The sequence below is a fragment of the Erpetoichthys calabaricus genome, chromosome 7 (assembly GCF_900747795.2).
Source record: "Erpetoichthys calabaricus chromosome 7, fErpCal1.3, whole genome shotgun sequence".
Taxonomy (NCBI): Eukaryota; Metazoa; Chordata; class Cladistia; order Polypteriformes; family Polypteridae; genus Erpetoichthys; species Erpetoichthys calabaricus.
In genome coordinates this window covers 18,769,596-18,796,418 of record NC_041400.2, presented here as the reverse complement: position 1 = coordinate 18,796,418, position 26,823 = coordinate 18,769,596, and the positions used below count along the sequence as shown (strand labels likewise).

General features: G+C 39.8%; 1 protein-coding gene across 4 annotated transcripts in view; it reads right to left on the bottom strand.

Annotated features, from left to right (window-relative positions):
- tll1 (tolloid-like 1) overlaps nucleotides 1-26,383 on the bottom strand; it is a 351,180-nt gene extending 324,797 nt beyond the window's left edge. Inside the window, exons 1-3 of one of the 4 annotated variants that reach the window (XM_051929770.1) lie at nucleotides 26,041-26,383; nucleotides 24,074-24,122; nucleotides 21,606-22,078 (exon numbers count right to left, since the gene is read on the bottom strand). In XM_051929770.1, coding sequence (XP_051785730.1) covers nucleotides 21,606-21,750 — 145 coding nt within the window. In that variant the 5' untranslated portion in view covers nucleotides 21,751-22,078; nucleotides 24,074-24,122; nucleotides 26,041-26,383. Of the gene's footprint in view, nucleotides 1-21,605; nucleotides 22,630-24,073; nucleotides 24,123-25,178; nucleotides 25,339-26,040 lie in introns of those variants that run through there. The other 3 variants (XM_028804997.2, XM_051929768.1, XM_051929769.1) reach the window with 3 other exon arrangements.
- Between the last annotated feature and the right edge of the window lie 440 nt (nucleotides 26,384-26,823).

The window sequence follows — 26,823 nt, the reverse complement described above, 5'->3', positions numbered from 1 at the left end:
AAATTTGAAAGATGACCCTCCCCACTTGGACACTGACAGCAAATAAAATCCCCAAGGGGTAAGCAATAACATTTTAGAATAATATTGGGGAGAAGGACTACTTTTTCTCTCTTTACTACTCTCTTTCTCATGGATGGGGGTTGAATTGAATTTAGTTTTGTTATGTTTGATTTGATTGTATGGAATGTTACATGCTTTTTAATCTACTCTATATATATAAAATCCTAAGCCTAAAAGTGCAATGATTTTGTGCAACAATTTTATGTGATGTTTTTACATGATGTTTTTTTGTCACGCTTTAAATCGGGTTAATTTTAAAACCTACATATATATGTTTGGTATCATTCTTTTAAGAATTTATAGAACTTTAATGTGATGTTGTTAGATTTTCAGATTCTTATTCCATTTCAAAATTGGAAACTAAAAAATCAAGAATTCATGTCCCATGAGACAAAACTTTGTGCCAACAGATTTAACCACGCCCAGGGCCGGAAAAAAAAAGACAAAGAGTAGATGACAAAGGCAGCTGCTGTACAGGCTTTTAAGTGTTCGAAGATGCAGATCACGCGGCACGGCAGTAGCAGCAAGCCAGCAGCTGATTGAGCAAAGATAAGTTAAAAAATAAAAACTGTATTTGTTTCCCATTGTATCACCACTTAAGAGGGGGTTTCGGAGGAGAAACTGCATCTCTTTGGGGTGCATTCAGCCCCGCCTCTTCACAACGCGAGCGGCAGAGACGTGAAGTGACTGGCGCATAGCGCAGGCCCGGGGATTGGCGAGCGAAGCAAACAGGGGATATGCCCCCGAGTAAATTCAATAAAAGATAAAAAAAAGAGGATTAGGCAGACCATACCAGTACATGACTTGAAAAAGTCTAAATATTCCATCCTACAGACTCTCGAGCATTTTCTTAAAACAGCTAGCATACATATGAAATAAAATGTCAAAATTAAGACATGACCATAACTGGAAGAGGAAGCCAATGCACGGACAGTTCCAACACTCTGAGGAGAAGGTGTACATTGACAGCCAGACGTCATTTAGCTCGATGAAGCAGTAGCCCATCACACCATCATCTGAAGCCAATATTTTTTCCATTCAGTATCATACAGTGAGAAACAAGTGTTGTCAGAGGTTATGAAACACCAATACTTCCTATCTATGGCGTCACAATAACTTGGTAATACATCCACTGGACTGTAGCCATGGACAACAATTTCCAAGTGCCAATGCCATGGTGGAGTTGGAGCTCAGAGGAGCATCACATTCTAGAAAATACTTCATCTAAAATACTCTGGGAGATCCCTGTAGAAACCGAAGTCACGACTAATGGCAACCAAGCAGATATCATCTATGTGAACCTCTCCACCAATTAAACAAATCTAATAGACATCTCAGTGCTGTGGGACCAAAATATGGAACATAAAGACCAAATAAAGAGTATAATCATAAGAATTATTTATGAATGCTTTGAAATCACTTCAGTTTTTTTTTCCTACTGATTTGCTGGTATGAGAAAATCCCACATATGAGATACCATTTAATATATGTTAATGTCTAATATTTGCAAGACACCAGGTTTTTTGGGGTTCCCCTCCTTTTTAGCCATCTTAAAAGCCCTCATTTTAAGGTCATTTTGCATCATATTCTGTGCAGGAAATTACATCCTTATGATAAAGAGTCAACCGATACGTATCTCATCAAAAATGATCAGAAGGACTTGAAGTTGTGCAGGCCACATCAACTGATCCAAGGGGTTCACTCCCTAATGAGATAAAAGAGGTCAAGTTTACAAGTTTTCATAAAACTTCAAAAAATGAGAATCGGTAACAAAGGTATGTGGAGTTTTATGGTATTTTGAGGATGCTGAAGATGAGTTTAATAATACAGGGAGATTCACTCAAAAGAGGCCCCGAATATTCTGTTGTAAATCCTGTTAGGAAGAAGTAATCTGAACCAAAAAAAAATACGCTATATACCATTGACGAATGTGAAATCGATTACATTACATGCAATGTTGGAAGTAGTTTCCATTTTCTGCCACACACATTTTCAACTCAGCACTAAATATTCCTGAATGTATTGGAAAGGGTCTCACAGGGTGTAGGGGGATAGCAGTAATTTCACGTTGGATGTTTTCCTTTAAATCTTCCACAGTGCGAGGCTTGTTCCGATAGACTTTTCCTTTGAGCAGACCCCAAAAGAAGATGTCTGGTAGTGTCAGATCCGGCAACCATGCTGGCCAAAGCCCCTTTGAAATTACCCGTTTGCCAAAGAAGGACTCAATTTCTGCCATGCGTGACATGTTGCTCCATCTTGCTGGAAGTAACTTTTCATTAACTCACGATCATCCAGTTGATTCTGACATCGCTTAAACGAATTGGTGACCCAATAGGTTCGCACCATGAAGACGCGCTGCTCAATGCTGTACACCACCATCCTGATGAGACGTTGAGTGACTTAGTGAAGGGGTACGGGCGGTAAGCAGCCAGAAGTTGCAAACAGAGGTTAAACGTCACGACGGCTGTCTGCCACCTACCTTAACATTCCGACACAGGGGCATCCCAGGTTGTTCAAAGCTCCAAATACTGAGGAGCCCATTGCACGTTGTTTCGTTCAGATTAATTCTTCTTAGAGAGTTATTACAGAATATTTGGGGCCACTTTCAAATGAATCTCCCTGTAGTTTAGATATTTCATTATTTACCAGTGGTCCTAGCCCTTTAAGAGTCACTCCCAGAAAGATAAAAGTGACAATTTACAAACATAAGCATGTGGGGTATCATTTTGGACTATTTCAAGGTCATTGATTATGAATATGATTTTACTTTTGTTCCTTTATTAGGGATCTAGCCCTCTGTGGACCTCTATCCTGAGGTGACAAATGACACATTTCTATTACAATTAAGAATATTTAGAGTTTAAACATTTAAATTGAAGCACACATTTTATTTCCAGTATCTGACACAACTGTCCTTGTTTATTATGTACTTCTACCTCATTACATTTTTTTTTGTTCTTTATTTCACCTTATACAATTTTTTGTATTAGGAATTTGTTAGTTATTGCATACCCCTTGGGGTCAGAGCGCAGGGTCAGCCATTGTACAGCACCCCTGGAGCAATTGAAGGTTAAGGGCCTTGCTCAAGGGCCCAGTAGAGTAGAATATCTTTTGGCAGTGACAGGGATTCGAACCGTCAACCTTCAGGATACCAGCACAGATCCTTAGCCTCAGAGCCTCCACTCCACCCTCAATTTCATTTCTAATGATCACCCCGAATTAGAGTGTCTTACTGCTAAATCAGACTCTTTTTATGGTTGCCCTCTTCATCTTGGAGCTTTGGTGACTTAAACTCGTCACTATCTACATTAAGACACTGAATGGAAACAATCAAGAAAGCTAATAGGATGTTAGGTTACATATCACGAGGTGCAGAGTACAAGTCAAAGGAGGTTATGTTTAAGCTTTATATTGCACCAGTGAGGCCTCACCTGGAGTACTGTGTGCAGTTTTGGTTTCCAAGTTGTAGAAAAGACATGGCAGTGGTAGAGAATATCCAAGCAAGAGCAACTATGAGCAAATCTAGATTAAGAGATGTTATAACTAAAGAGTTTAAAATTATGAAAGAAATTAGTATGGTGGATCCCATCTGTTATTTTAAAATAACAAATAAATAAATCTGCAACAAGAAAAATGGACATGATTGGGAATGGGATAGGTGTTTCCCTCATGTAAAAAAAAAACACAGATGCATGGAATAAATTACCAAGTACTCTTGTGGAAAGTAGGATATCAGGACCTTCAAATCTGCACTTGATGTTATCCATCTTACTAACCGAAGGTTGTAAACCGGATATGGACGCAGGGCGCTGGGCACATCGAGGCGCACGCATACTGCTGCCCGCCACAGAGCAAAAAAAGAAACGAGAGGATTCAAAGGTTGTATTACAGTACGGAAACCCCTGTGACAAAGCGCGCACCTACAACGCGCTTGCGAAATGAGTCACGACTCAAACCAACTGTGACAACGCGCGCGCCTACAACGAGCTTGCGAAAGGAGTCACGGCGTAAACTAGACTTTCTCTAATCCACTGTGCCAGTAATGTAGATCACATAACGGTCATTCAGTATGGTGCCCGCCCCAGAGTCCAGAGTCAAACGCAGCGGCGTCCCAAAACGCTGTGGCACCCGCCCCAGAGTCAAACGCAACGACTTCCCAAACCGCGGCGGCTTCCCGGAGTCAGTAGGTGGCGCCCAAATAACACAACCTGTGAGCTACACTTGCTCTAATCCACTGTGCCAGTAATATAGATCACATAACGGTCACAGACGCTAACCCAGCGGCTTCCCACACTCAGTGGCTGGCACACGAACACCACAACCTGTAAACTGAACTTGCTGTGCAAAACTCTGCCAGCAGTCGGTGTCAGCACAGGCAACGGAGTCACGTCTCCACAAAACGAGACCACTTTACTACAGATATGCTTATGTAGTTAAATGACATTTCCCCAGACGCACCCACCCTCCATGATATGTCATCCATCCAGATATCGGACGGAACAGAAACTGATTGCCATTCTTGGATTTCCGATTCGCTAGCGAATCGCGGGCTTACTAGTTTTTGAATAATCAACTAACTATGATTGGCAAGCTGGCTGGGCTGAATGGCCTGTTCTTGTCACAATTGTTCAAATGTTCTAAAAATCTTGTTCCCTTGATCCTATTTTATGTTTTGCCTTACTGGTCCATTCTCATCCCATCAATGACCCTTCCTAGCCAAGTGTTTGTCTACAGAACCCAAGACAAATTGAGCCAAACGTTAACTTTAACCTGCCTATAATACAAGTTAGCCTCTGAACCAAGAAGTGTTTTTCACTTTATTCAGCAGACTATCATTCTAAAGATTTTTAAGTAAACATTAGGACACAGCTTTAATGATAGATCTTTTCCAGTATTATGTGCGCTCAATTCAAAATACCAATGACAAACGTCATCAGCATTTTATTCAAGAGAATGACCTTTAAGAATATAATGAAGAGCAATCTCAACAAACTGGGGCTGGTGGGCTGCACAACTTTTCAGACAGATGAGCACCTCCAGCAAAATGGCTACTATTCAGATAATGATATCTAAGCCACCAAAATGCATTCAGCTGCTATAACTTGCGCCTTCCCTACACTCAAATCTGCATGCGTTAGGCTATCAGCTTATACAGCAGCTCCACACTATGCACAATTATAAAATTATGCTACATCAAGGAGAGGAATCTCAACAGCTCCACTCCCCAGGGAGCAATTTAAATAAAGCACATGAAAGGCAGCAGAATCGGACACAGATGCACTGATACCATTATACAGTTTGACCTTTTTTTCCTTAATTTGTGAATCTCCCTTGATGATAAGATTACTGGCCCTAGGATGTAAATTGAACTTGAATGGCATTTGTCTGACAGTCAATTGAATAAATAAGAAACTGTCTGAGGATAATCACATTTGATAAGCCCCACCTCTGACCTATAAGACCCCCCACCCCTGCCCAACGCATTTTTACTGATGACTCCAGACAGACTTACAGCAAGTGATAATCTTACTAAATGAGGTCCATTGTCACATTCAAATATCAACAGAAGTCCTCAAGCAAATTGGTGCAATCTAGTTTTCAGACTGAAATGTCAACAGAAGACCCCATTCCCCAGATCCAAATAGTGTGGAAGATTCCTAATCCCATTTTAATTCTTATAGCACGTTCTACAATACAATGCCTGTAAAATGTATTCACCCCCTTGGACGTTTTCACATTTTATTGTTATACAACAGTGAATCACGGCGGATTTAATTTGGCTTTTTTGACACGTCAACAGAAAAGGATTTTTTTAATGTCAAAGTGAAAACAAAGCCCTGTAAGTGGTCTAAACTAATTAAAAATACAAAACACAAAATAAGTGATTATATACAGTAAGTATTTAGTCCCTTTAATACGACACCCCTAAGTCATCACTACTGCAGCCAGTCACGTCAAGGGTGGAGTGGTGGCTCTGAGGCTAAGGATCTGCACTGCTATCTGGAAAGGCTGCTGGTTCAAATCCCATTACTGCCAGAAGGGATCCTACTCTGTTCGGCCCTAGAGAAAGGCCCTTAACTAGAAAATTGCTCCAAAAGCGCTGTACAATGGCTGACCCAACACTCTGACCTCCACGGGTCATGAAAAAAAGACAGTTTCCCCTCAGGGATTAATAAAGTACATCAAATCAAAAAAAATCAAATTAGCTCAATGAGTGCATTAACCGGGATAAGGTGAGTAAACCCGTTAAGGCAAAAACCCTGTTGTTTTAAAAACCTCCTTTTACACACGCAAGTCCACTGTTGGTGTTCTCCTTTGGCAAAACACTCTGATGTCATTAAACTGCGCAAAAAAGGATTTAATATAATCGTCAGCCACCGTTGTTCCAAAAATAAGCATGAAGCCTCTGATAATTTTCTGCTGTTTTATAAATATGCTTAGTCCTTCATGTACTTTGAAGTACTTAACATCCATCTCCTTTTAATATCATAGACCTGAGTTCCTGACGATTCAACATGCAGACACTGGCCACTGCAGGAAACAATCACATTGTTTCCACATATTTAAGGCAAATAGCTAGATTAAAACTAAACTGAAGCTTAATTTATACACTATATGGATGAAAGTATTAAGTGTTTCAATCAGACCCATTGCCACAGGTGTATAAAATCAAGCACCTCGCCATGCAGTCTACATTTACAAACATTTGTGAAGTAAATGGGCCGTTCTGTAAAGCTCAGTGACTTCAAGCGTGGTACTGTGATAGGAAGCCACAATAAGACGGTTTGTAAAATTTCATCCCTGCTGGATATTCCATGGTCAGATGTAAGTAGTATTGTTGGAAAGTGGAAGTGAAAGTGTTTAGGAACAATGGCAACTCAGACCATATAAATTCACAGCGCGGGGTCAACGACTGCTAAGGTGCATAGTGCCTAAAAGTCACCAATGCTCTGCTGATTCCATAGCTGAAGAGTTCCAAATGTCCACTGGAATTAATATAAGCACAAAAACTGTGTGGCATGAGTTTCCATTGCCGAGCAGCTGCATGCAAGCCTCACATCACCAAGTTCAATGCCAGGCATCAGATGGGTTGTGTAAAGTACTGTACAATGCCACTAGACTGTGGAGTAGTGGCAATGTTTTCTATGGAGTGATGAATCACGCTTCTCTGTTTGGCAGTCAGATGGGTGAGTCTGGGTTTGGCAGTTTTGCCTGACTGCATTGTGCCAGCTGTGAAATTTGGTGAAGGAGGGATAATGGTGTGGGGCTGTTTTTCAGGGTTTGGGCCTGGCCTCTTACTTCCAGTGAAGGGCAATCTTAATGCTTCAGCATACCAAGACACAGGCAACACTAACTTTCAACCTTATGGAAACAGTTTGTGGAAGGCCCTTTTCAATTCCAGCAAGACTGTGCCCCAGTGCACAAAGCAAGGTCCATAAAGACATGGTGGGATGAGTTTGGTGTGGAAGAACTTGACTGGCCCACACAGAGCCCTGACCTCAACCCCATCAAACACCTTTAGGATGAATTGAAACGGGGATTGCGAGTCAGGCCTTCTCATCCAGCATCAGTGCCTGACCTCATAAATAGTCTACAGAATGAATGGGCACAAATTCCTGCAGAAACACTCCAAAATCTTGTGGAAAGCCATCCAAGAAGAATGGAAATTGTTATAGCTGCAAAGGGGGACCAACTCCACATTAAAATGTAATGCAATGTCATTGGTGAAATGGTCAGGCGTCCCAATACTTGTCCATATAGTGTAGGTTTCTGTTACTACATAGGTTCTCAAACTATGGATCGTTACCCCTTTGAATTTGGGTTGTGCAGAGTTATAAGTACTCAACGGTAGATGGTTGAGAACGGTTTACAGAGTGTCTTGCGATGAGTCACTGCATGCAGCTTAAGCAAACACCATCTCTCTGCTACGACCTGTGCCTGCTATTCTCCAAGGGGAACCCAAGATGCTGATTGGTGGCAATTCTTCACACCTTCGTCTTCTGATTCTGGGTAAAATTGAGTTGCAAGAAAATGTTTCAGACCCAACTGTGTTTCTGGTGGTATGGCCAGCAGGGGGACACTCCCGCTCACCAAACACCTAACACAAAGACTCCGACATAAGTATAAAAACACAAAGAACTTTTATTGTGGGAAACTCTTCTCTGTAAGTGTTTCCCATGCCACAGCCACAAGTAGAGTTAAGTGCAATATCACACAGCAATGCTTTGCCTTCTCTCTGTTTTTCCCTGTGCTCAGTCACTGTTTCCAGTCCTCCACGCAACTATTGTCCTCCTTCCTCCTGACTCTAGCTCCTTAAGCAGTGACAGGCAGCTCCTTTTACAATATGGGAAACCTGGGAGTACTTCCGGTGTCCCATAATCACTTCTGGGTTAGGCTGGAGCCTGAAAAGGTAGGGCTAGATAGTCCCCACAGTACCCCCTGGCGGCACCCATGGAACCCAACAGGGCTAAGTCCAAGAACTCCAATTCCCATGATGCCCTGTAGGAAATCATGGCACTGTCACAACCCGGGAGAGAAAATGTCCTGTGTAGGTTATCTCCCCTGGTCGTCCCTCAAACTGGACTGTATGTAGCACACTCTTTTCTGCCTGGCTGTGTGATTGAGCCCTGCAAAGGAGTGGCATAACGGTACGTGTGCTTCTTGCCTTACACCCAGTGCTTTGGCAATTATAATAAGTATTATATTATACAATAAGTATTGTATTATTTTACTCATTACTTTAAAAAGTAATCAGACTACTTAATGTGTGTTCATTTTTCATGTTACCCTAATGCTCTTGAGATTGAGCTGCCGAGCTGAGCACTGTATGTTCAGCTCATCTACATAAATTTACAGAAATATTGAGGTAGAATATTTAAACCAGGAGGAGGAATAATGCAATCACCTGAGAATTTGTTTCAGGAAATTTACCTTGTGGACACTTCCATCTGTGGCTGCTGAAAGCATGTGTGAATCTAAGCAGGTGAACAGAGTGCATCAGACATGTGCAGACTACAAGATCCTTAACTGTAACCTGGTTAAGGGTTTACACAATCAAATAATCGAGTTACTTGTGGAGAAATTTACACTATGTCTGTTAACCAGGTTTCTCAGAGACCAATAACCCTGTTTCTCTAACTGGAACAAAGGTTTTGAATGGAATTTTGGAAACCAAATTTCAGTGAATAACTGCATCATTAAAGTGCACAAATGGAGATCACCTGTCTGGGTTTTCAGTTGGTAATGGCGGAAATGCACCTTATACGGAAGGTCCAACTTGTGTTGAGTCAGTATGGTGGACTAAACTACACGGTGAAGACAAAAGAACACTCCAGGTAACTCTGTGAAAAGGTGATTGAAAAACACAAGTCAGGAAAGAGACACAAGAAAATAGTCAAGTCACTGAATAGCTCTTGCAGTCCAGTTAAATCAGTCATGAAGGAATAGAAAGTGAATGGCACAACTATAGATCTGTCTAAAGCAGGTTGTCCATAAAAAATGAGTGATCGTGCAAGAGGAAAATGAGTGATGGAGACCACCAAGAGAACTAGGAGAACTGTGGAGGAGTTACAAGGTACAGCAGATGAGACAGGAGAGACAGCACAGACGACAATTGTTGCCCATGTGCTTCATCAGTAGCTGCTTTATGAGATGGTGGCAAAGAAAAAGTCCCAGTTAAAACAAAAAAATAAATCGCATTGGGACATCCCTAGAGTTTGCCAGAAGGCAGACAGAAGACACTGAAGTGAGCTGGAGAAAGGTTCTATGGTCTGAAGAGACCTAAATTGAACTTTTTTGTCATCAGATTAAACACTGTGGCATAAGCGAAACACTGCACATTATCAAAAACATGAAGCTTCATACTGTTGAGATGTTTCTCTGCAGGAAGGCTTGTGAGAGGAAAATGAATGAAGCAAAATATAACAAAACCATAGAAGGAGAACCTGAAGCAGTGTGTTAAAACCTAAAGAACAAAGCCAGATCTACACAAGAGTGGCTTTAAAAAAGTAACCTTAATGTCCCAGAGGAGCCAGATCTTAATCCAATTGAGAATTTGTGGCTGGACTTGTAAAAGGGCTGTTCACTCAGGATCCCCATGCAACCTGATAGAGCTTGAGCAAGAATGGAGAAAAAATGGCAGAGTCCAGATGTGCAAAACTGATAGAGACCTGTGCACGCAGACTTCAGACTAACATGGCTACCAAAGGTTCATCTGCTAAACATTGACTTGAAGTGATTCATTATCTTGTGTGCTGCACTTGTAAATAATTTAGACCACTGTTTTCACTTTGACATTAAAGAGTCTTTTTCTGTTGATCAGCGACAAAAAAGCCAAATTAAATCCACTGTGATTCAATGTTGTATAACAATAAAATGTGAAAACCATGAAGGGGTGAAGATATTTTATAGGCATTGTATGTTATACAGAGATCTTCATCTACTTATAGAAATTCATAACTTTTCCATTAGCAATCCATCCATCCATCATCCAACCCGTTATATCCTAACTACAGAGTCACAGGGGTCTGCTGGAGCCAATCCCAGCCAACACAGGGTGCAAGGCAGAAAACAAACCCTGGGCAGGGCACCAGCCCACCGAAACCATTAGCAATCCAACATCTATAATGCAATTTAAGTCAATCCCGTAGATCTCCAGATTGTTTCCCAAATCACCCTCAAAGGATTATATGGTGTGACGGGCGGCCGGGACGCCCTTGCTGCATATGTTCTGGGGTAGCAACCATGGGCAGCTCAATACCTCCCCCAGGACACTTGGTGGCAGCCTCCCTGGCTGACGGTGATTCCCCAACCTCCCGCAGGGCTCCATGGCAGATGGAGTCCTCAACAGCCCGGTTGGGAGCTGGGGTGGCCGCCAGTGGGTGCTGCATGGTTTCCACAGCCCAGCTGGACAACTCTTCAGCCCCACCCGGAAGTGCAATTGGAACCAGGTGGTCAAGCACCTGGATCACTTCCGGATGGGCTATAAAAGGGGCCAGCCACCACCACTCAGACGAAGCTAGACGGGAGGAGTGGTGGTGCCAGAAAAGTGTTTCGGTGTTGGCTAAGTTGTTTTTGGGACTGTGTATTGCCAGTGGGGTTCACAGGGGAAGACGTGCCCCACAGGTGAAGAATAATAAAGTTCTGAGTGTTTTTACACGTGCCTCAGTGTGAGTCTGTGTCGGGTGGGGCACTATATAGCATCTATATCACAATGGATTTGTAAAATATATGAGTAGAAGCAATAAATCATAAAATAAAGAGAGAATATTAATCATTAAGAACAGAAACATTGAAGATAAACTGTGTGGTTATCTAAATCTGAATCATTGTACAGATTGGTTAAGTCAAATATCATGCTTTCTTGATGGTGGTAATTTAACACTTCAATTGAATGAATATGAGAGTCTATGTAAAGATCTTCCATCTTCCTCTCTTCTCACAAACATTTCTCGATTGAGTTCTAAAGTCAAAGGGATTTTTCTCACTGCATCTAGGATTCATTGTTGAAAGTAATCAAATGCTGTTTTGTTTTTAATGAAGAATCCAGAACTAATTAAGACATACGTGTTATGGTTATTCCTTGAGTAACAAAAACCTAGTGATGATATTCAAAAATAATCAATACATTAACTCATTGACAAAAACATACTAAATTTTCTGCTGTTTAAGAGAACGAATGGATGTGTCGTTGTAGGTGGCTGACATTTTCAGCGGTTCATAAAGACCTTATTCTTTAGATCTGGGCAACCTTCTCTAGAATTTTTTTTAGATCATTGATGGGGTCTTCTGACAGGATGCATGACTTACTCACTAAATGCATACAAACATATTTGTTCATATTTTAACTTCTTGCAGCAGAATTTCAATGTCTCCCATGATTCAAATTCTCCAGTTTATTTTAAACAAATGATGACATTTATGCTGGTGGAATTGATAAAAGTCAAAGCAATAGAGTCATGAGAATAAAAAGAGATAAAGAATCAAAGATAAGGAGGATGAACTGGAGAAGAGCTTCATTCATCCAAAGCTTTTGCAAGTCAATGATTAACGGGGGTCCTGTGTGACTCACTATTATAAATGATGTCCCTCAAGTTTGCCCAGACACATCATGTGGTTGTTATCTTGACGGTATGTATGAGGTGTTTGTGTTTAAATTGAAACAATTGTACAATACAGCTAAACTATTTTACACAATCATTTATTCATCCACAGAACAGACATTGATGACATGATTTTGCTAGTCAACAGCCCAAAGTTGCTTACAACATATATTTCAGTCACAGAGTGTCAATTTTTATAGACACTTACAGTTTTTTATTTCCAAAAAGCAAGGCAGAACATGATTCTAAATTCTTAGCAGGATGTTGCCAAAATAAAAGAGATAACAGTACCAGATACACAGTCTGATGTAGCTCACAGAAGGTGTTAACCTGCAAAACTACATTTCTAGGTGTCTGTAAGTGACCCATATTGTCAATTAACACTGAAGTTACTTTTGCTCATTTAGATTATCTCATCCATTTATCTTCAACCACAAATAGGAGAGTGTACACTGCAGAAAAGAACAGTGACACCTACCTGGCCTCCATTAAATGCATATTTACAAAGTGTTGCATCCACAAAGCCTACAGCATTTTGATGGACAACTACCACCCTTCCCACCGTCTCTTTGTCTCACTTCCATCTGGCAGAAGGTTCTGTAGCATCTGAGCCAGCTCTGCCAGGCACTACAACAGCTTCTACCCCTTGGCTGTCCAAACCATGAACTCTGTGCTGTCCACCTACCATCAGATCTGTTTCTAGTAGATTATTTATATGCTGTACATTTGTTACATTTGTTATTACTGCAGCTTTTATTATTAGTTGTTGTTATTATTTATTTATTTATGTCAATTTTAATTTATTTCTATTCTCTCATGTGGCTGTCATTTATTTTTCCATCTATTTATAGTATAGTATAGTATATCTCTTCCCATGGCAGAGAGTTTTGAGTGCCCCTATGGCCCTGGAAGCTATGTTGTCTGGAGCTGAAGCTCCTGGCAGGGCCTCTCAAGACAAATTGGTCCCAGGTGAGGGGTCAGACAAAGAGCGATTCAAAGCCCCTAATAATGCAAACCCATAAATTTAAAAACAGTACCCCGCCCAGAGGAGCCAATTGAGGTAGTTCGGGCATCTGATACGGATGCCTCCTGGACGCATCCCTGTGGAGTTTTACAGGCACGATCAGCCGGGAGGAGACCCTGGGGGAGACTCAGGGCTAATGGGGAGGATTATATCTCCCAGATGACCAGGGAATGCCTTGGGATCCCACAGAATGAGATGGCAAGTGTGGCCTCACTGCTAAGACTGTTGCCCCTACAACCCAGCTTTGGATAAGCAGTGAAAAAATAAATGAATAAATATGGTATAGTATAGTATAGTATAGTATAGTATAGTATAGTATAGTATAGTATAGTATAGTATAGTATAGTATAGTATAGTATAGTATAGTATAGTTTTTCACTTGTCTCACACTTGTCCGGTGTCTATGTATGTCATATTTTGTGCCACTGTATGCTGCAATACAGTGTATGGATAGTATGACAATAAAGCCACTTGACTTGACTTGGCCATTGTCCGTGTAGAGTCTACACAACATTTGCATGTTTATTCTTTTATGCTTTGATTTTTCTTTCCACATCCCCAAACATTAATTGACAATTCTAAATCAGCTCTATGTGGTCATGCCAAGGCCTGGCAGTTGACTGGCGCCTTCTGTAGGGATAATTCTTGCCTTGTGCCTAATGTTGCTAAGATAATGTTTGCCCCTCTCAATACCCCTAAAGTGGATTGAGCACTTTTGATAATGTTGCATTACTCAGAATATTTTAATAAGTCAAAATGAATATCCTTTTACTATAAGCTGTCATTAAGGTGTAAGAAATAACCATTGCAGCACTGGGATTTTCTTTCCATTTGTGACAAAAAATGGAGAGAAAAGCCAAACAAAATGACACCTTTTATTGGCTAACTAAAAAGATTACAATATGCAAGCTTTTGAGGCAACTCAGGCCCCTTCTTCAGGCAAGATGTAATCCCTAACCCTAACCCTAACCCTAATTACATCTTGCCTGAAGAAGGGGCCTGAGTTGCCTCGAAAGCTTGCATATTGTAATCTTTTTAGTTAGCCAATAAAAGGTGTCATTTTGCTTGGCTTTTCTCTACATTCATAATGGCTAACACGGTACAACACCCTAGTATGACAAAAATTGGCAAAAGTTGAGTATTTCTCTTAAGTACTTAGCTTGAATACCATATAAGTATATGAGCTGACACCTCCTAAATAAACTAAGGTGAATGTAATAGCAAAGCGGTGTGGCAAATAAAAAAAAAATTGTTTCTACCAAAGTAAGTTATGGTGGAGGGAATAAACGTAGAAATCCTATTTCAGTTAGCTTAATATTTTAGTTTGTTTGTGTGCTGGCTTTCCAACTGCCAAAAAAGAAGAACAACTTAAAAAATCGATTTAGTATAAAACAAGTGAATTGCACCCAATCACTATAAATGATTTGCCTCAACTTAAAAATTGTGGGATCAATAAGCTAAAAAGAATTATATTGGTTCAGATTGAAAATATCAAGTGTGAATCATCACATTTTTTTTTCAGTGTAAGAGCTGATTGATCCTTAATTGTTATTGAGGAAATGCAGAGCCTGATATGTTTTAAATTACTATAATTAATAATCTAAAAAAGATAAGGGGGAAGGGAAGACAGGAATGAAACGAGGTGTCTCATTAAAACTTCCAAAGATACGTCAGAGTCATGAATCACACTAATCAGCCCATTAACATCACGTCAATTTACAATTCACAAACTAATCCTTTAGGCAAATATTTATTCTTAATTTAGATATTCACTCTGAGGGGGGTGGCGAGGTAGAGAATGGTGAGCAAGCGAAGTGAGTAAACAACAAATAACAACAGCAGCAAAATGCACCAACACACCATAAAACAAACTAACAATGTGTAACTTAATGCTCCAAAGCATTATGGGATTGAATGGTGGTAACCAACCAGGACAAATTCATTATACTACATTGTCGTACAGCCAAATCTACAAAATCAAAGAAATTTAAATACAAACGTATTTTCTTGACTCCACTCCCATAGATTTTTTGTTGGTAGGATTGGCAAATGTTGTGCTCAGTCTGACTTCCACTTTCTAAAATTTGGAAAGATGAGTTTCTTGAAACTACTGTATATTAGAAAGCATGCTTTCATTTTAATAAAGAGTATGGTAATGCTATTAGGGTTGGTTTTTCTTTTTATTTATGACATAGTGTACTGGTTTTTCTTTTTATTTGTGATGTAGTGTATTGGTTTATGAGTCTGCAATGGAATTAATTGATCCAGAACACTACTGGATGGGTAAATGAATGAATGGAGGGGTGTGCCTATACTGAGTATAAACAGATTGTCATGCATGTGTGCCTGGGAGTCACCTTCAAGGATCAGGAGAGGTAAGCGATACCAATCCCACATCGAGAGGAGGCGCTGTTGCTAACTGTCCTTCTTCATTCATCTGCAGTACCAAGAGGAACCCAAACAACTGACCACGCCTGCTGAGCCTGGAAAAGGCCCCGCGCCTTCCAGTCCACGTCCAGATCGAAGGCATGTCCAGAGAGAAAACTACATTCATAGGTCTGAATCGTTACCTACTACCAGGTAATTCCTGTGGTTAGTCAGCCAGTCGGCAAACAGACGCCATATTATCTCAGCTGCGAGAAGCAGATCCCAGATATGTGATACAGTACCTGCCAAATCATACAAAGAGTACACAAGGTGCGTACACCTGATGAGCCCCAATTAGGGCAAAACATGTGTTGTGTACTCTTTGTATTATTTGGCAGGAACTGTATCACATATCCACAGTCCAAAGACATGCAGGTTAGGTGGATTGGTGATTCTAACTTGGCCCTAGTGTGTGCTTGGTGTGTTTGTGTGTATCCTGCGGTGGGTTGGCACCCTGCCCGGGATTGGTTCCTGCCTTGTGCCCTGTGTTGGCTGGGATTGGCTCCAGCAGACCCCCGTGACCCTGTGTTCGGATTCAGCGGGTTGGAAAATGGATGGATGTATCACATATCTACAATCTGCTTCTCACGACTGAGAGGACGTGCCAGATGTTTGCCGAATGGCTGTCCAACCAGAAGCGTTACCTCATAGGAAACCATCCAAATAATCAGATTTGGATTCAGACCTATGAATGTAACACTCCGATCTTCACCCTGTCAAGTAAGAGGACCAGCTATCGTGGTGCAACATCAGAGGTTGTGCCTCAGGCACTGACGTCCGAGGTTCGATCCCCATAAGTGGAAGCAAAGGTGTATACATCCGGATGAGCTCCAATTAGTGCAAAATACGTGTCATGTACTCTTTGTATTTGGCAGGTACTGTACCAGAGAGAGAGAACTTTACAAACCAAATGGGTGTTTATCAGGTTTAAGCTTGAAGAGGAGTCTCCTCGGCAGAAATACCACTCTGTCTGTGCTTATTCATCTTATGAAACCCAAAATCTGAAACTATGTATGTCTATGGTTCTTTGGAGTTTTCAACATGAAATGTATGTTATTCTAAATTGTGACCTAACAAAATGAAAATAAAAAAAATGAAGTTAATATCCCCCTGCTTGTCATTGCATTTGTTCATATGTGTGAAATAAGATCTTGGGACACCTAGTAACATCTGGCACTTCTACTATTTTATAATACAGTGGCTAGAAAATGCATGTGATCCCTTGGGAAAAATGCATTTATGTATAAATTTGTATTAAAATATACTCTGATCTTCATCTAAGTTACAGTAATAAACAAATACAATCTGTTTAAACTATTAAGGCACAAATTATTGTATTGTTCTTGTATACATTGGATAAATTACTCAAACATTCACAGGTGCAGGGTGGAAAAACTGTGCAAACACCTAGGCTGGTGACTTCAACAAAATCAAACTGGAGTGAGGGCGTTAAGAAAGCTAGAGTCCAACCAATGAAACGAGATTGGAGGTGTGGCTTCGAGCTACACTGACCAATAAGAAAAAACTTAAACATTTAGAGTTCACTGTTCACAAGAAGCATCTCCTCATGCAAAGCATGCCTCGAAGACTCAAGATCGCAGAAGTCTACAGTCAAGACTCGCTTATCTGCATAAAGCTGGAAAGGGTGAAAGAAGTAATTTCAAAGAATTTAATTAGTTCACAGCTAGACAAACAGTGTACAAATGGAGATGAGTTAGTGGTGTGACTACTCGTCCTGGAACTAGATGCTCATTCAAGATGACTTGATAGGCACAACACCGAATGGTCAATGAGGTATAAAAGAACCCTAGAGAAACAGTAAAAGGCCTGAAGGACACATCGAAACATGTGGACATCTCTCTTCATTAGCCTACCATACACAAAACATTGAACAGGCATGGTGTTTGTGGCAGTGCACCAAGAAGTAAGCCACTGATCTCCAAAAAAAAAATAATAATAACATCACGGCAGGACTAAAATTTGCCAAAATTGTCCTGGCACTCCACGATGCCATTAGGGAAACTGTTTTGTGGACTGACAGAACTAAGGTTGAATTGCTCAGGAAGAATATGCTGAAGTTCACTCTGTATGAGTGTGAAAAGGGCACCAAATACCGACCTGAAAAAGTCACCCCAACGATAAAGTACAGTTAAGTCAGTATCGTGATTTGGGGCTACTTTGCTGATGTGGGTCTGGACAGCTTGCTATCATCAAGTGCAAAAAAGAACTCCCAAGTTTATCAGAATATTCTATAGCAGGGGTGTCCAACTCTGGTCCTAGTGGGCAGCAGTGGCTGCAGGTTTTCATTCCAACCCTCTTCTTAATTAGTGAGCCGTTTTTGCTTCTGATTAACTTGTTTTGCCTTAGTTTTAATTGACATGACTCAGACCCCTTGGTTGTTTCTTTATCCTTAGTGAGCAGCCAAACAAAAATGAGACACAAAACAAACCACCACATGATCAGCTAACCTGGAAATAAAGAAAGGTGAAGGTCTCGGTCATGTTGGTCTGCTCAGGTCACAAAATATCTTGACGGTGGTTTTAGAAATAACAAAAAATCAACAGTCTGCTGTGGCAGAATGAGAGCAGCAACAAGTCACGATATTCAATAGCAGCTTTAATTAACAGCAAGAATTAGCTTCTCATTAAGAAACTGGTTAGAGTGAAACTGGCTGGAGTTTGATGTTCCAATTTAGCTGGTCATCTGTTGGCTCGTTTCATGTCTCATTTCTGTTTGGCTGCCATTTAATGAAGAAACGAATCAATTCAGAAGACTGAATCCTTAAAAACAGGGATATTAAAATGAAGGGAAAAGGAGTAAATTAGAAGTGAAAACTGGCCAATGATTAGGAAAAGGGTAAGAATGAAAACCTGCAGCCACTGCAGCCCTCCAGGACCAGAGTTGGACACCCTTGTTCTATAGGATAATGTCAGGGTGGCTGTCCACCAGGTGAAGCTCAGTAGAAGTTGGATGACGAAGCAGGATACTTAACGTAAACACCAAAGTAAATTTACTACAGAATGACTTTGAACAAAGAAAATCCACCTTTTGGAGTGACCCAGTCACAGCCCAGACCTGAACCCATTAGAAATGACCTCAAGATAGTCATTCACACCAGACATCCTAAGAATATGGCTGAGCTGAAACACCTCTGTAAGGAAGAATGGTCCAAAATTTCTCTTGAATGTCGTGCACATCTGATTTGCATCTACTGGAAGTGCTTGTTAGAGGTTATGGCTGCCAGAGGAGATTCCACCTGTCAGTAACCCCAGGGTTTACTTACTTTATATCCACAGGACACATTGCATTTTTTTTTTGTCTCTGAATTTACTGTCTTAATCTTCTTTATTTATTTATCTGGTTTGTACAATGCTATATACTGCATACCCTGCCATTCTATCTTAAACTCTATGAAGTGCCTTGAGCATGTGAAAGGCGCTATATAAATAAAATGTATTATTATTATTATTATTATTAAATGTTTGATGGGTTGGTTCAATAAAGACAGGAAAGACTGTAACTGTTTGTGATGTAAAAGTGTAAGCATATTATTAGTTTGTATTTGTGAATGTTTTTGGGGCCCTGAGGCTTGAACTGTTATGGGGGGCTCCTTCGTAACCAGCAACGAGGTCTGGGTAACCACTGTTATCTTCTTCACTGGATTTGTTTCATGACAAATCACCACAATTTGATTGAAACTGCTGTACTTAATTACACTATAATATTATTATTAAAAAAAAAACACCCTTCTCATACTGTAGGCACACAAAATTTTTAAGCAACATGGACTGAAGTTGCTTCTGGGGACCCCTGGGATTAGTGGCCCTGAAGCATAAGCTTCCTTAGTTTCATAATAGATCGGCCCCAGGTTGTGACTTAGATGAAGATCAGATCACATTTTATGACCAATTAGATAGATAGATAGATAGATAGATAGATAGATAGATAGATAGATAGATAGATAGATAGATAGATAGATAGATAGATAGATAGATAGATAGATAGATAGATACTTTATTAATCCCAATGGGAAATTCACAAATTAATTCAGAAAATGAGGTCATTCCAAAGGGTTTGTATACATTTACTTGTTACTGTACGTCTCGAGAAAGATGATAAAAAGGCAAATGATCCGGGTGATCATAGGAAGGACTTTGAACATGATTATTCTACATATTTGCAAGTTTAAAACAATAATAATAATAATAATAATACAATAAATGTGTATAGGGTGTTAATTGTAGAAAATATCTCCTTAGGCCTCACTGATATCTAAATATGAATGTGAAAGTAAGATTCCTAAGAAAGGCTGCAATAGTGAGAGGTGATTTCATAACACTGATTTTGTAGTACAAAGTGGCACATCAGGAAAGAACACGTGGATTAAAACAATGCCACAGGTTGTGTGGGCACCTAGGCACAATGAGAGCTGTAAAAGAGGAAAGCGAGCCAAGGACGGCAGTGAGATGACTGGCAGTACAAAGGTGAGTAGCTGCTGTGACGGGGCGCCTGGCTGACGTGCCGGGGTCACAGCACTGTCATGCGTTGCTAGTCACCTCGTGGCTTTTATTTATTTCTCTTTCAAAGGTTATTTCCTTCCAAATTGCCAAGGACTGGCGTGCCATCTAGGATTGTTTCCTCCCTTGAGTAGGTTCTTGCGATACAGGCCAAGTTTTTTGGAAAAAGTAGGTTTCATTGATCAATGGCTGCATGCAATGACAGGTAGACTAGAATTTCAAGCTTTAGTAATTTACATGTAGTAATTTGGCTGATGCGTTTATCAGAGGCGACTTGACATGACTAGTTACATTTCTTTTTAAAGCTTGCATATTGTAATATTTTTAGTTAGCCAATAAAAGGTGTCATTTTGCTTGACTTTTCTCTCCCTTCCAGTTTGAACACAAGGAGGTGAAATATCTTGGTCGCGGTCACACAGCGTCAGTCGCGGAGTGATATTGATCAAAGCTTGAAGCCCAAAGCCTTAACCACTACGCCACACCACCTAATTGATCTGAAAGGGCGGCATAGTATTTAAGGAACTGAAGTATGAACCGTTCGGATTTCGCGTTAGTCTGCACCATTGCACATAACATGACAGTGCTCTGATGTACAGTTGTATAAATGGCGTGATATTCGCTAAAGAACACATGCGTCTTTTTGTGAATGAAAATAAAATCAGCTGAATTGAGTTTATATTTTAAAATAGTCCATATTGATTGACAGATTCGATCAAAATACGCTTTGCTTCGTTCTGAATTTTTGCTTATGCAATTGCTCTTCCATTTTCGGGTCAAGTTTCATTGATGGGTTAGCCGGGTAACCGCAGCCTTTTTCTGTCGGCAACAGGTGCTAGGGACGGGACGCCTGTTGATCGCATTGGGGCTGACGAACCTTCTTAAGCAGGTTTCTCTCTGCATCAGCTTGCATCGGTCGCCGGAAACTTTCTTCTCTTACCGGGGACACGAAACGTTGCGGTCAAAACTCGGCAGTCGGTTGATAATCTAAAAGACTGAATTGAAAGAAACCTCATTCTAAATCGAGGCTTTGACTTCAGCTCGGATGACGTTTCTGTGCACCTCACACCTAGGAAAAGCCACGAGAAATCCCATTCGGAGTCAATCAGCCGAATGGCTTGTCTTCTTAAAAATGAGAAATACTTGTATTAGTTGTAACAAAGCAACTCGTGTTTCGTCTTAAATCGGTTTAGTTACAATCACATCGCATTTAAAAGTATATGGAGATCGACATAACGAGACAATAAACACTTGTTAGAATAATAGTGTGTTGATCTAATTAAAATAATCTCACATTTCCATCAGGGCATTTCAAAAAAGGATAAGTATGTGTTTCATTCTGCACGTTGATGTATGATAGATAGATAGATAGATAGATAGATAGATAGATAGATAGATAGATAGATAGATAGATAGATAGATAGATAGATAGATAGATAGATAGATAGATAGATAGATAGATAGATTTATTTCACTTACCGGCTTTGCATGGGTCCTTGTAATCAATTGCTTCTGTCTTTTCTTCTTCATAATAATCGTCAATGTAGTCATAATCCATGCAGTTATACATGTTCATTTCCCCACAGAAAGTCAATCCAGTGATAAAAATTGTGATCCAAAGCATTTTCTTAAATAAAAGGAAGTACCATATAGCTGTAACCAGAAGGATGAACTAAAGAAAAAAATTCCTTCCCAAGAGGTGGATTATTATTAATTTTTTGTCCCGAATAACTTGCAAGGCTCTGGAAGTGGTAAGCAATGGAATTTAGAGAGGTAATGCAAAGCAGTGCTACTGTATCGCAGCGCCTATATGCGACTTGATTGATGACCGTGCTACAAGTTACCACTGTGTTCTGTGCCGTGGCAACTCCTCTTCAGACATCTCTCTTTTTCTCGGCACTTCTCAGTCCAGCTGATTTTTTTCCTCCATCAAGTGAGAGATGAAATCTCTGCTGCGAAAGTAAAGCACCGAGAGCAGCATTAGAAAAGCTCATCTTTAAAAGTGTTGGACTTTTTTTTTTTTCACACACCACGCACGCGCACACAGCCACACTCTGGACTGAGTGCGCCTCTTGATGACAAACACTACGGCGGGGCAGAATGCCAGCACTAGCACTTTTTTGCGCACTTACGAAAATCCCATAAGCATTTAACAATCGTCAGCATCCTGCTTACTTATTCATACAATCAGGGTCAGGATCCGGACCTCCTCTGATCTGCTCTCCAGATAATAAAAAGCAGTAAATTCACGCAAGTCCTGAGAAACCCTAGAGCTTCTGCGAAGCTCTTACTGGAAGGCACTGGTGAATGGTCGCTACTGAATAAGAGCAGTAAAGTGAAAACTTGCAAATAAATTGCCTTGAATACTTGTGATAGGGATCAAAACAGAGCGGCAGTCCTCCATTATATAGTGCAGGGAACACTCACGGTAACAGCAAATGTGCGGAGCTTCGTATCTGCGCGAATCACCGATGGAATGAAATGAACAGTAAAACTCAGCAATATATATATATATATATATATATATATATATATATATATAATATATATATATATATATATATATATATATATATATATCTCACATGTAAGATATTCTCATCTCCCTTTAAAGAGAAGGAAAGGCTTATGTATTTACTTGAAAAGGAGAATAGATGTTAGGGAAATAGCAAACTGAAAGGCCGGATGCATCGGCATCAGGAGACAGTTTGCCTGTAGGTGAGACTCCAGTAATAAACTTTCTGTACTCCACCTCTTTTCTGAAGTACCCTGGGGGAGGGAGGGGAGTGGAAGTTGTCATACCATTGGTGTTAAATTTAACAGATACACCGTAAGAATGTTTTCTTTCTTTCTTTCTTTCTTTCTTTCTTTCTTTCTTTCTTTCTTTCTTTCTTTCTTTCTTTCTTTCTGTCTCTCCTTTTATATTATCATAAAGGTTGCTCATGCATCTCTTGAGGCTCTAGAAATCATTCATCCATCCGCACATGCGCTCATGTTTTATACTCCACTTTTAACATCGATGCTTAAAAACAGCATGGCTATATGCAGGGTTTTGGTTTAAAGTTAGCCCAGGACTAATTTAAAGTAAATAAAGCTAATTATAAGAAGAAATTCATTACAACCGTTACTTTCACAGCGCGACTGCAAACTGGACTAAGCGGGACTATTTTGCATGTACACGCATAAAAAATACCGATTCTTTCATGGCACTCTATAGTTCTTTACTGAGCTGTGTGGTTCCTTGTCGACACTAACTGATTGAGAAAACTTGGACTTAGCCTGAGGTGTTGTATGCAGCGAGACTACTTTGAAAATCAAGACCCCTTTCACAAATCTGTTCCTATCTATTCATGGTCATTTATTGTATGGGGTCTGTTATGGATCTAAATAAATAAAGGTTCTTTCTGGATCCTTCATGTGGAAGTTTCTTTTGGGAACCTAAAATCTTTCCCTTACAAATAAAGTTCTATCTATCTATCTATCTATCTATCTATCTATCTATCTATCTATCTATCTATCTATCTATCTATCTATCTATCTATCTATCTATCTATCTATCTATCTATCTATCTATCTATCTATGGCATCGCTCTGAAGAACCACTTTGACAACTTTATTTTTAAGAGTGTACCCAATACTGCCAAATTCATTATAGCACTTTAACCCACATGTTCTATTAAAGGATCAACCTGCAGCTGTCACAAGGTAGGAACTAACCTAACAGTGAATGCAAGTCCATTACAGTCTACTGGGACAAACACAACTGATCTAACACAACAGATGGAATGGAGAGAAAACACCACAATGACACGCAGAGACCCTGCAGTTGCCACTCAGACTGGAATAAGGAACCCTGATTCATGGTGTTGTGAGAAAGCAACCTTAAACACTGAACAGTGATGGAAAAGAAAGCATCAAATGAACTAAAACATAATCGTAATACTCACTTTTAGTGCACTTACTGCCCTCTGCTTGAGTGAGTGTGCGCGTGTGTGCCTGGAAAATGAAAGGAGAGAAATACTGTATGTGTGTGTTGGAGTAACTGCCATCAATACATGTGAGGTATACATTTTCTATCAAAATAAGAAAAGCTGCTTTCAATTGAACGGTTTAAGTACTTTTACTATCTATCTATCTATCTATCTATCTATCTATCTATCTATCTATCTATCTATCTATCTATCTATCTATCTATCTATCTATCTATCTATCTATCTATCTATCTCTTATATAGTGCCTTTCACATATCTATTATAGAGTGTCTTATCTATTTATTTATTTTATATAGTACCTTTCATATCTTTCTATTATATAGAATCTTATCTATTTTATATAGTGCCTTTCATATTTATCTATTATATAGCGTCTTTCACATATCTATCTATTATACAGTGTCTTATCTATGTAACTGTTTTATATAGTGCCTTTCATATCTATCTATCTATCTATCTATCTATCTATCTATCTATCTATCTATCTATCTATCTATCTATCTATCTATCTATCTATCTATCTATCTATCATATAGCACCTCTAAATTATCTATCTATCTATCTATCTATCTATCTATCTATCTATCTATCTATCTATCTATCTCTTATATAGTGCCTTTCACATATCTATTATAGAGTGTCTTATCTATTTATTTATTTTACATAGTACCTTTCATATCTTTCTATTATATAGAATCTTATCTATTTTATATAGTGCCTTTCATATTTATCTATTATATAGCGCCTTTCACATATCTATCTATTATACAGTGTCTTATCTATGTAACTATTTTATATAGTGCCTTTCATATCTATCTATCTATCTATCTATCTATCTATCTATCTATCTATCTATCTATCTTTAAGCCGTATAAAATTTTCCCGAAATTATTAAAATACTGTGGTATGACAATATATTTAGACAGTCCACATAAGTAATTACTGTAATGTAAGTATACATATTTGAATTAAAATAAATAATCCTCATAGGCTTTCCTGAACTTTGGAATGCCCATTGTTTTACAAATAATCCAGAAGAGGAATTAAAAGAATCCCTCACGTGAAATAAGCATTCTGCAGTTATTTACGCGTTTCCTAATCCCGTTCAAGTCTGCAGAGCATTTCTCCAAAGCACAAAGAAGACTTGTTCTCCGGCTGTGTTTTAGGCTGTTATTTACAGTATTTATTTTCTTGCTCCCCAAAAGAGGGTCTCTCGCCGTGTTTCACATAGACTTCCTAGCTGTAAGAATGGTGTGCCTTTAAATGTCCTGGCATTATTGGCAGTGTGGGTGGGACAATGGGTGGGCGGGTCGCTATTTTAATGTAAAACAAACAGTTGCCTGGCTCTTTCAGTTTTGCAGTTGCCGACGGTAGGTGCTTAACGCCTCTGTTATATCAGAGGATCGCAAGGATGATCTAAGACGACATTCGGTCGTTTGTAACTTCGCAGCAATCTAAACATTTGTATAACCCCCCAAAAGGTGTCAGGATTTACCTTTATTGTGCACGATGTGGTGTTACTTTTTATTTATTCACCATATTGTATTAATTGAAGTCTTTTAAGCATTTCCATCCCGTGACGGTAAACGCCGCGCCAGGGTTTAAGGGCAGGGAGGTATAGGCACGCGCTTTTATCATTGTATAGTTTAAATGAATAAACGGAGGTGTGCCGTTTTGTTATTTTATACATGGACTGCACAGTGCTGACAGCAAAACGCAACACAATCTGTAGGGCTTTAGCCATCAACACTTTTACATCAGCAAGTTTCATACTTCACGTTTCATGTTCTAAAATGTTAGCGATCGGATTATAACGCAGTGGAGCATAAGCATTTATTAACGAAGTGTAAGGTTAAGACAGGTCAGCCCCAAACAAATTAGAACTATTAGAAGAAACAAGGAATACAAACGCGCATACATACCCATGATCTATCTTTTTTTTAGCATCGGGGCACTTTGTCTCGGACTTTGACAGCTGCATTTCTCTAAAATGGTTAAAAAAATAAATAAAGCATATTTGTCGGTTACCGTGTGGATTTCCAATGTGCCCATTTCCCTGTGAGATTAGGCCGTCTCTTCAGCAGGAGATTAATTCTCCGCACAAGGTGGGCGCTGACGTCACGCCGCCAATCCACCAAGCTGCCCTGACCTCATCATCGCTAACCTGCAGAGTAAATCCCTCGCAACACCCCCGGCAGCGCGCCTCGCGATACAGTTTGGACTCCGCTGTTATTATGCTACAAGTAGCGAATTGCTCTGGATGGAAAACGCTCCCCATCCCCCGCGGATTCACGCGACCACCTCTTTATAGCAACTCGTTCCTTGTTGAAATCGATCCGTTACTGTGAGAGCAGGATATGTTTAGATTTAACTCAGAAGTGCTTGTGCAAACGGGATACACAGCATATTTATACTGGGCGAGAATAGGAAAGCTTCCGCAAGATTTTGTGTCGTGTACTGGAACTGGGAACAAAAAAAAAAAGTATTGTCAACAAAATAACTGAGTGAACATTTTTGTCGCTCATCATCGAGATTTGTTGTAACGATTTTACTGTCTTCAATCATATTTATCCATGTAGCTAGGTATGTATCCGTGTGCCGCTTTAAGTTTTCAGAACGCTACTGACAAGCCCTTAAAGAAGGTATAAAAGGGTGTCAAAAGAGAACAAAATAAATAGCTCCATTGTTGGATTAACTCAAAAGAG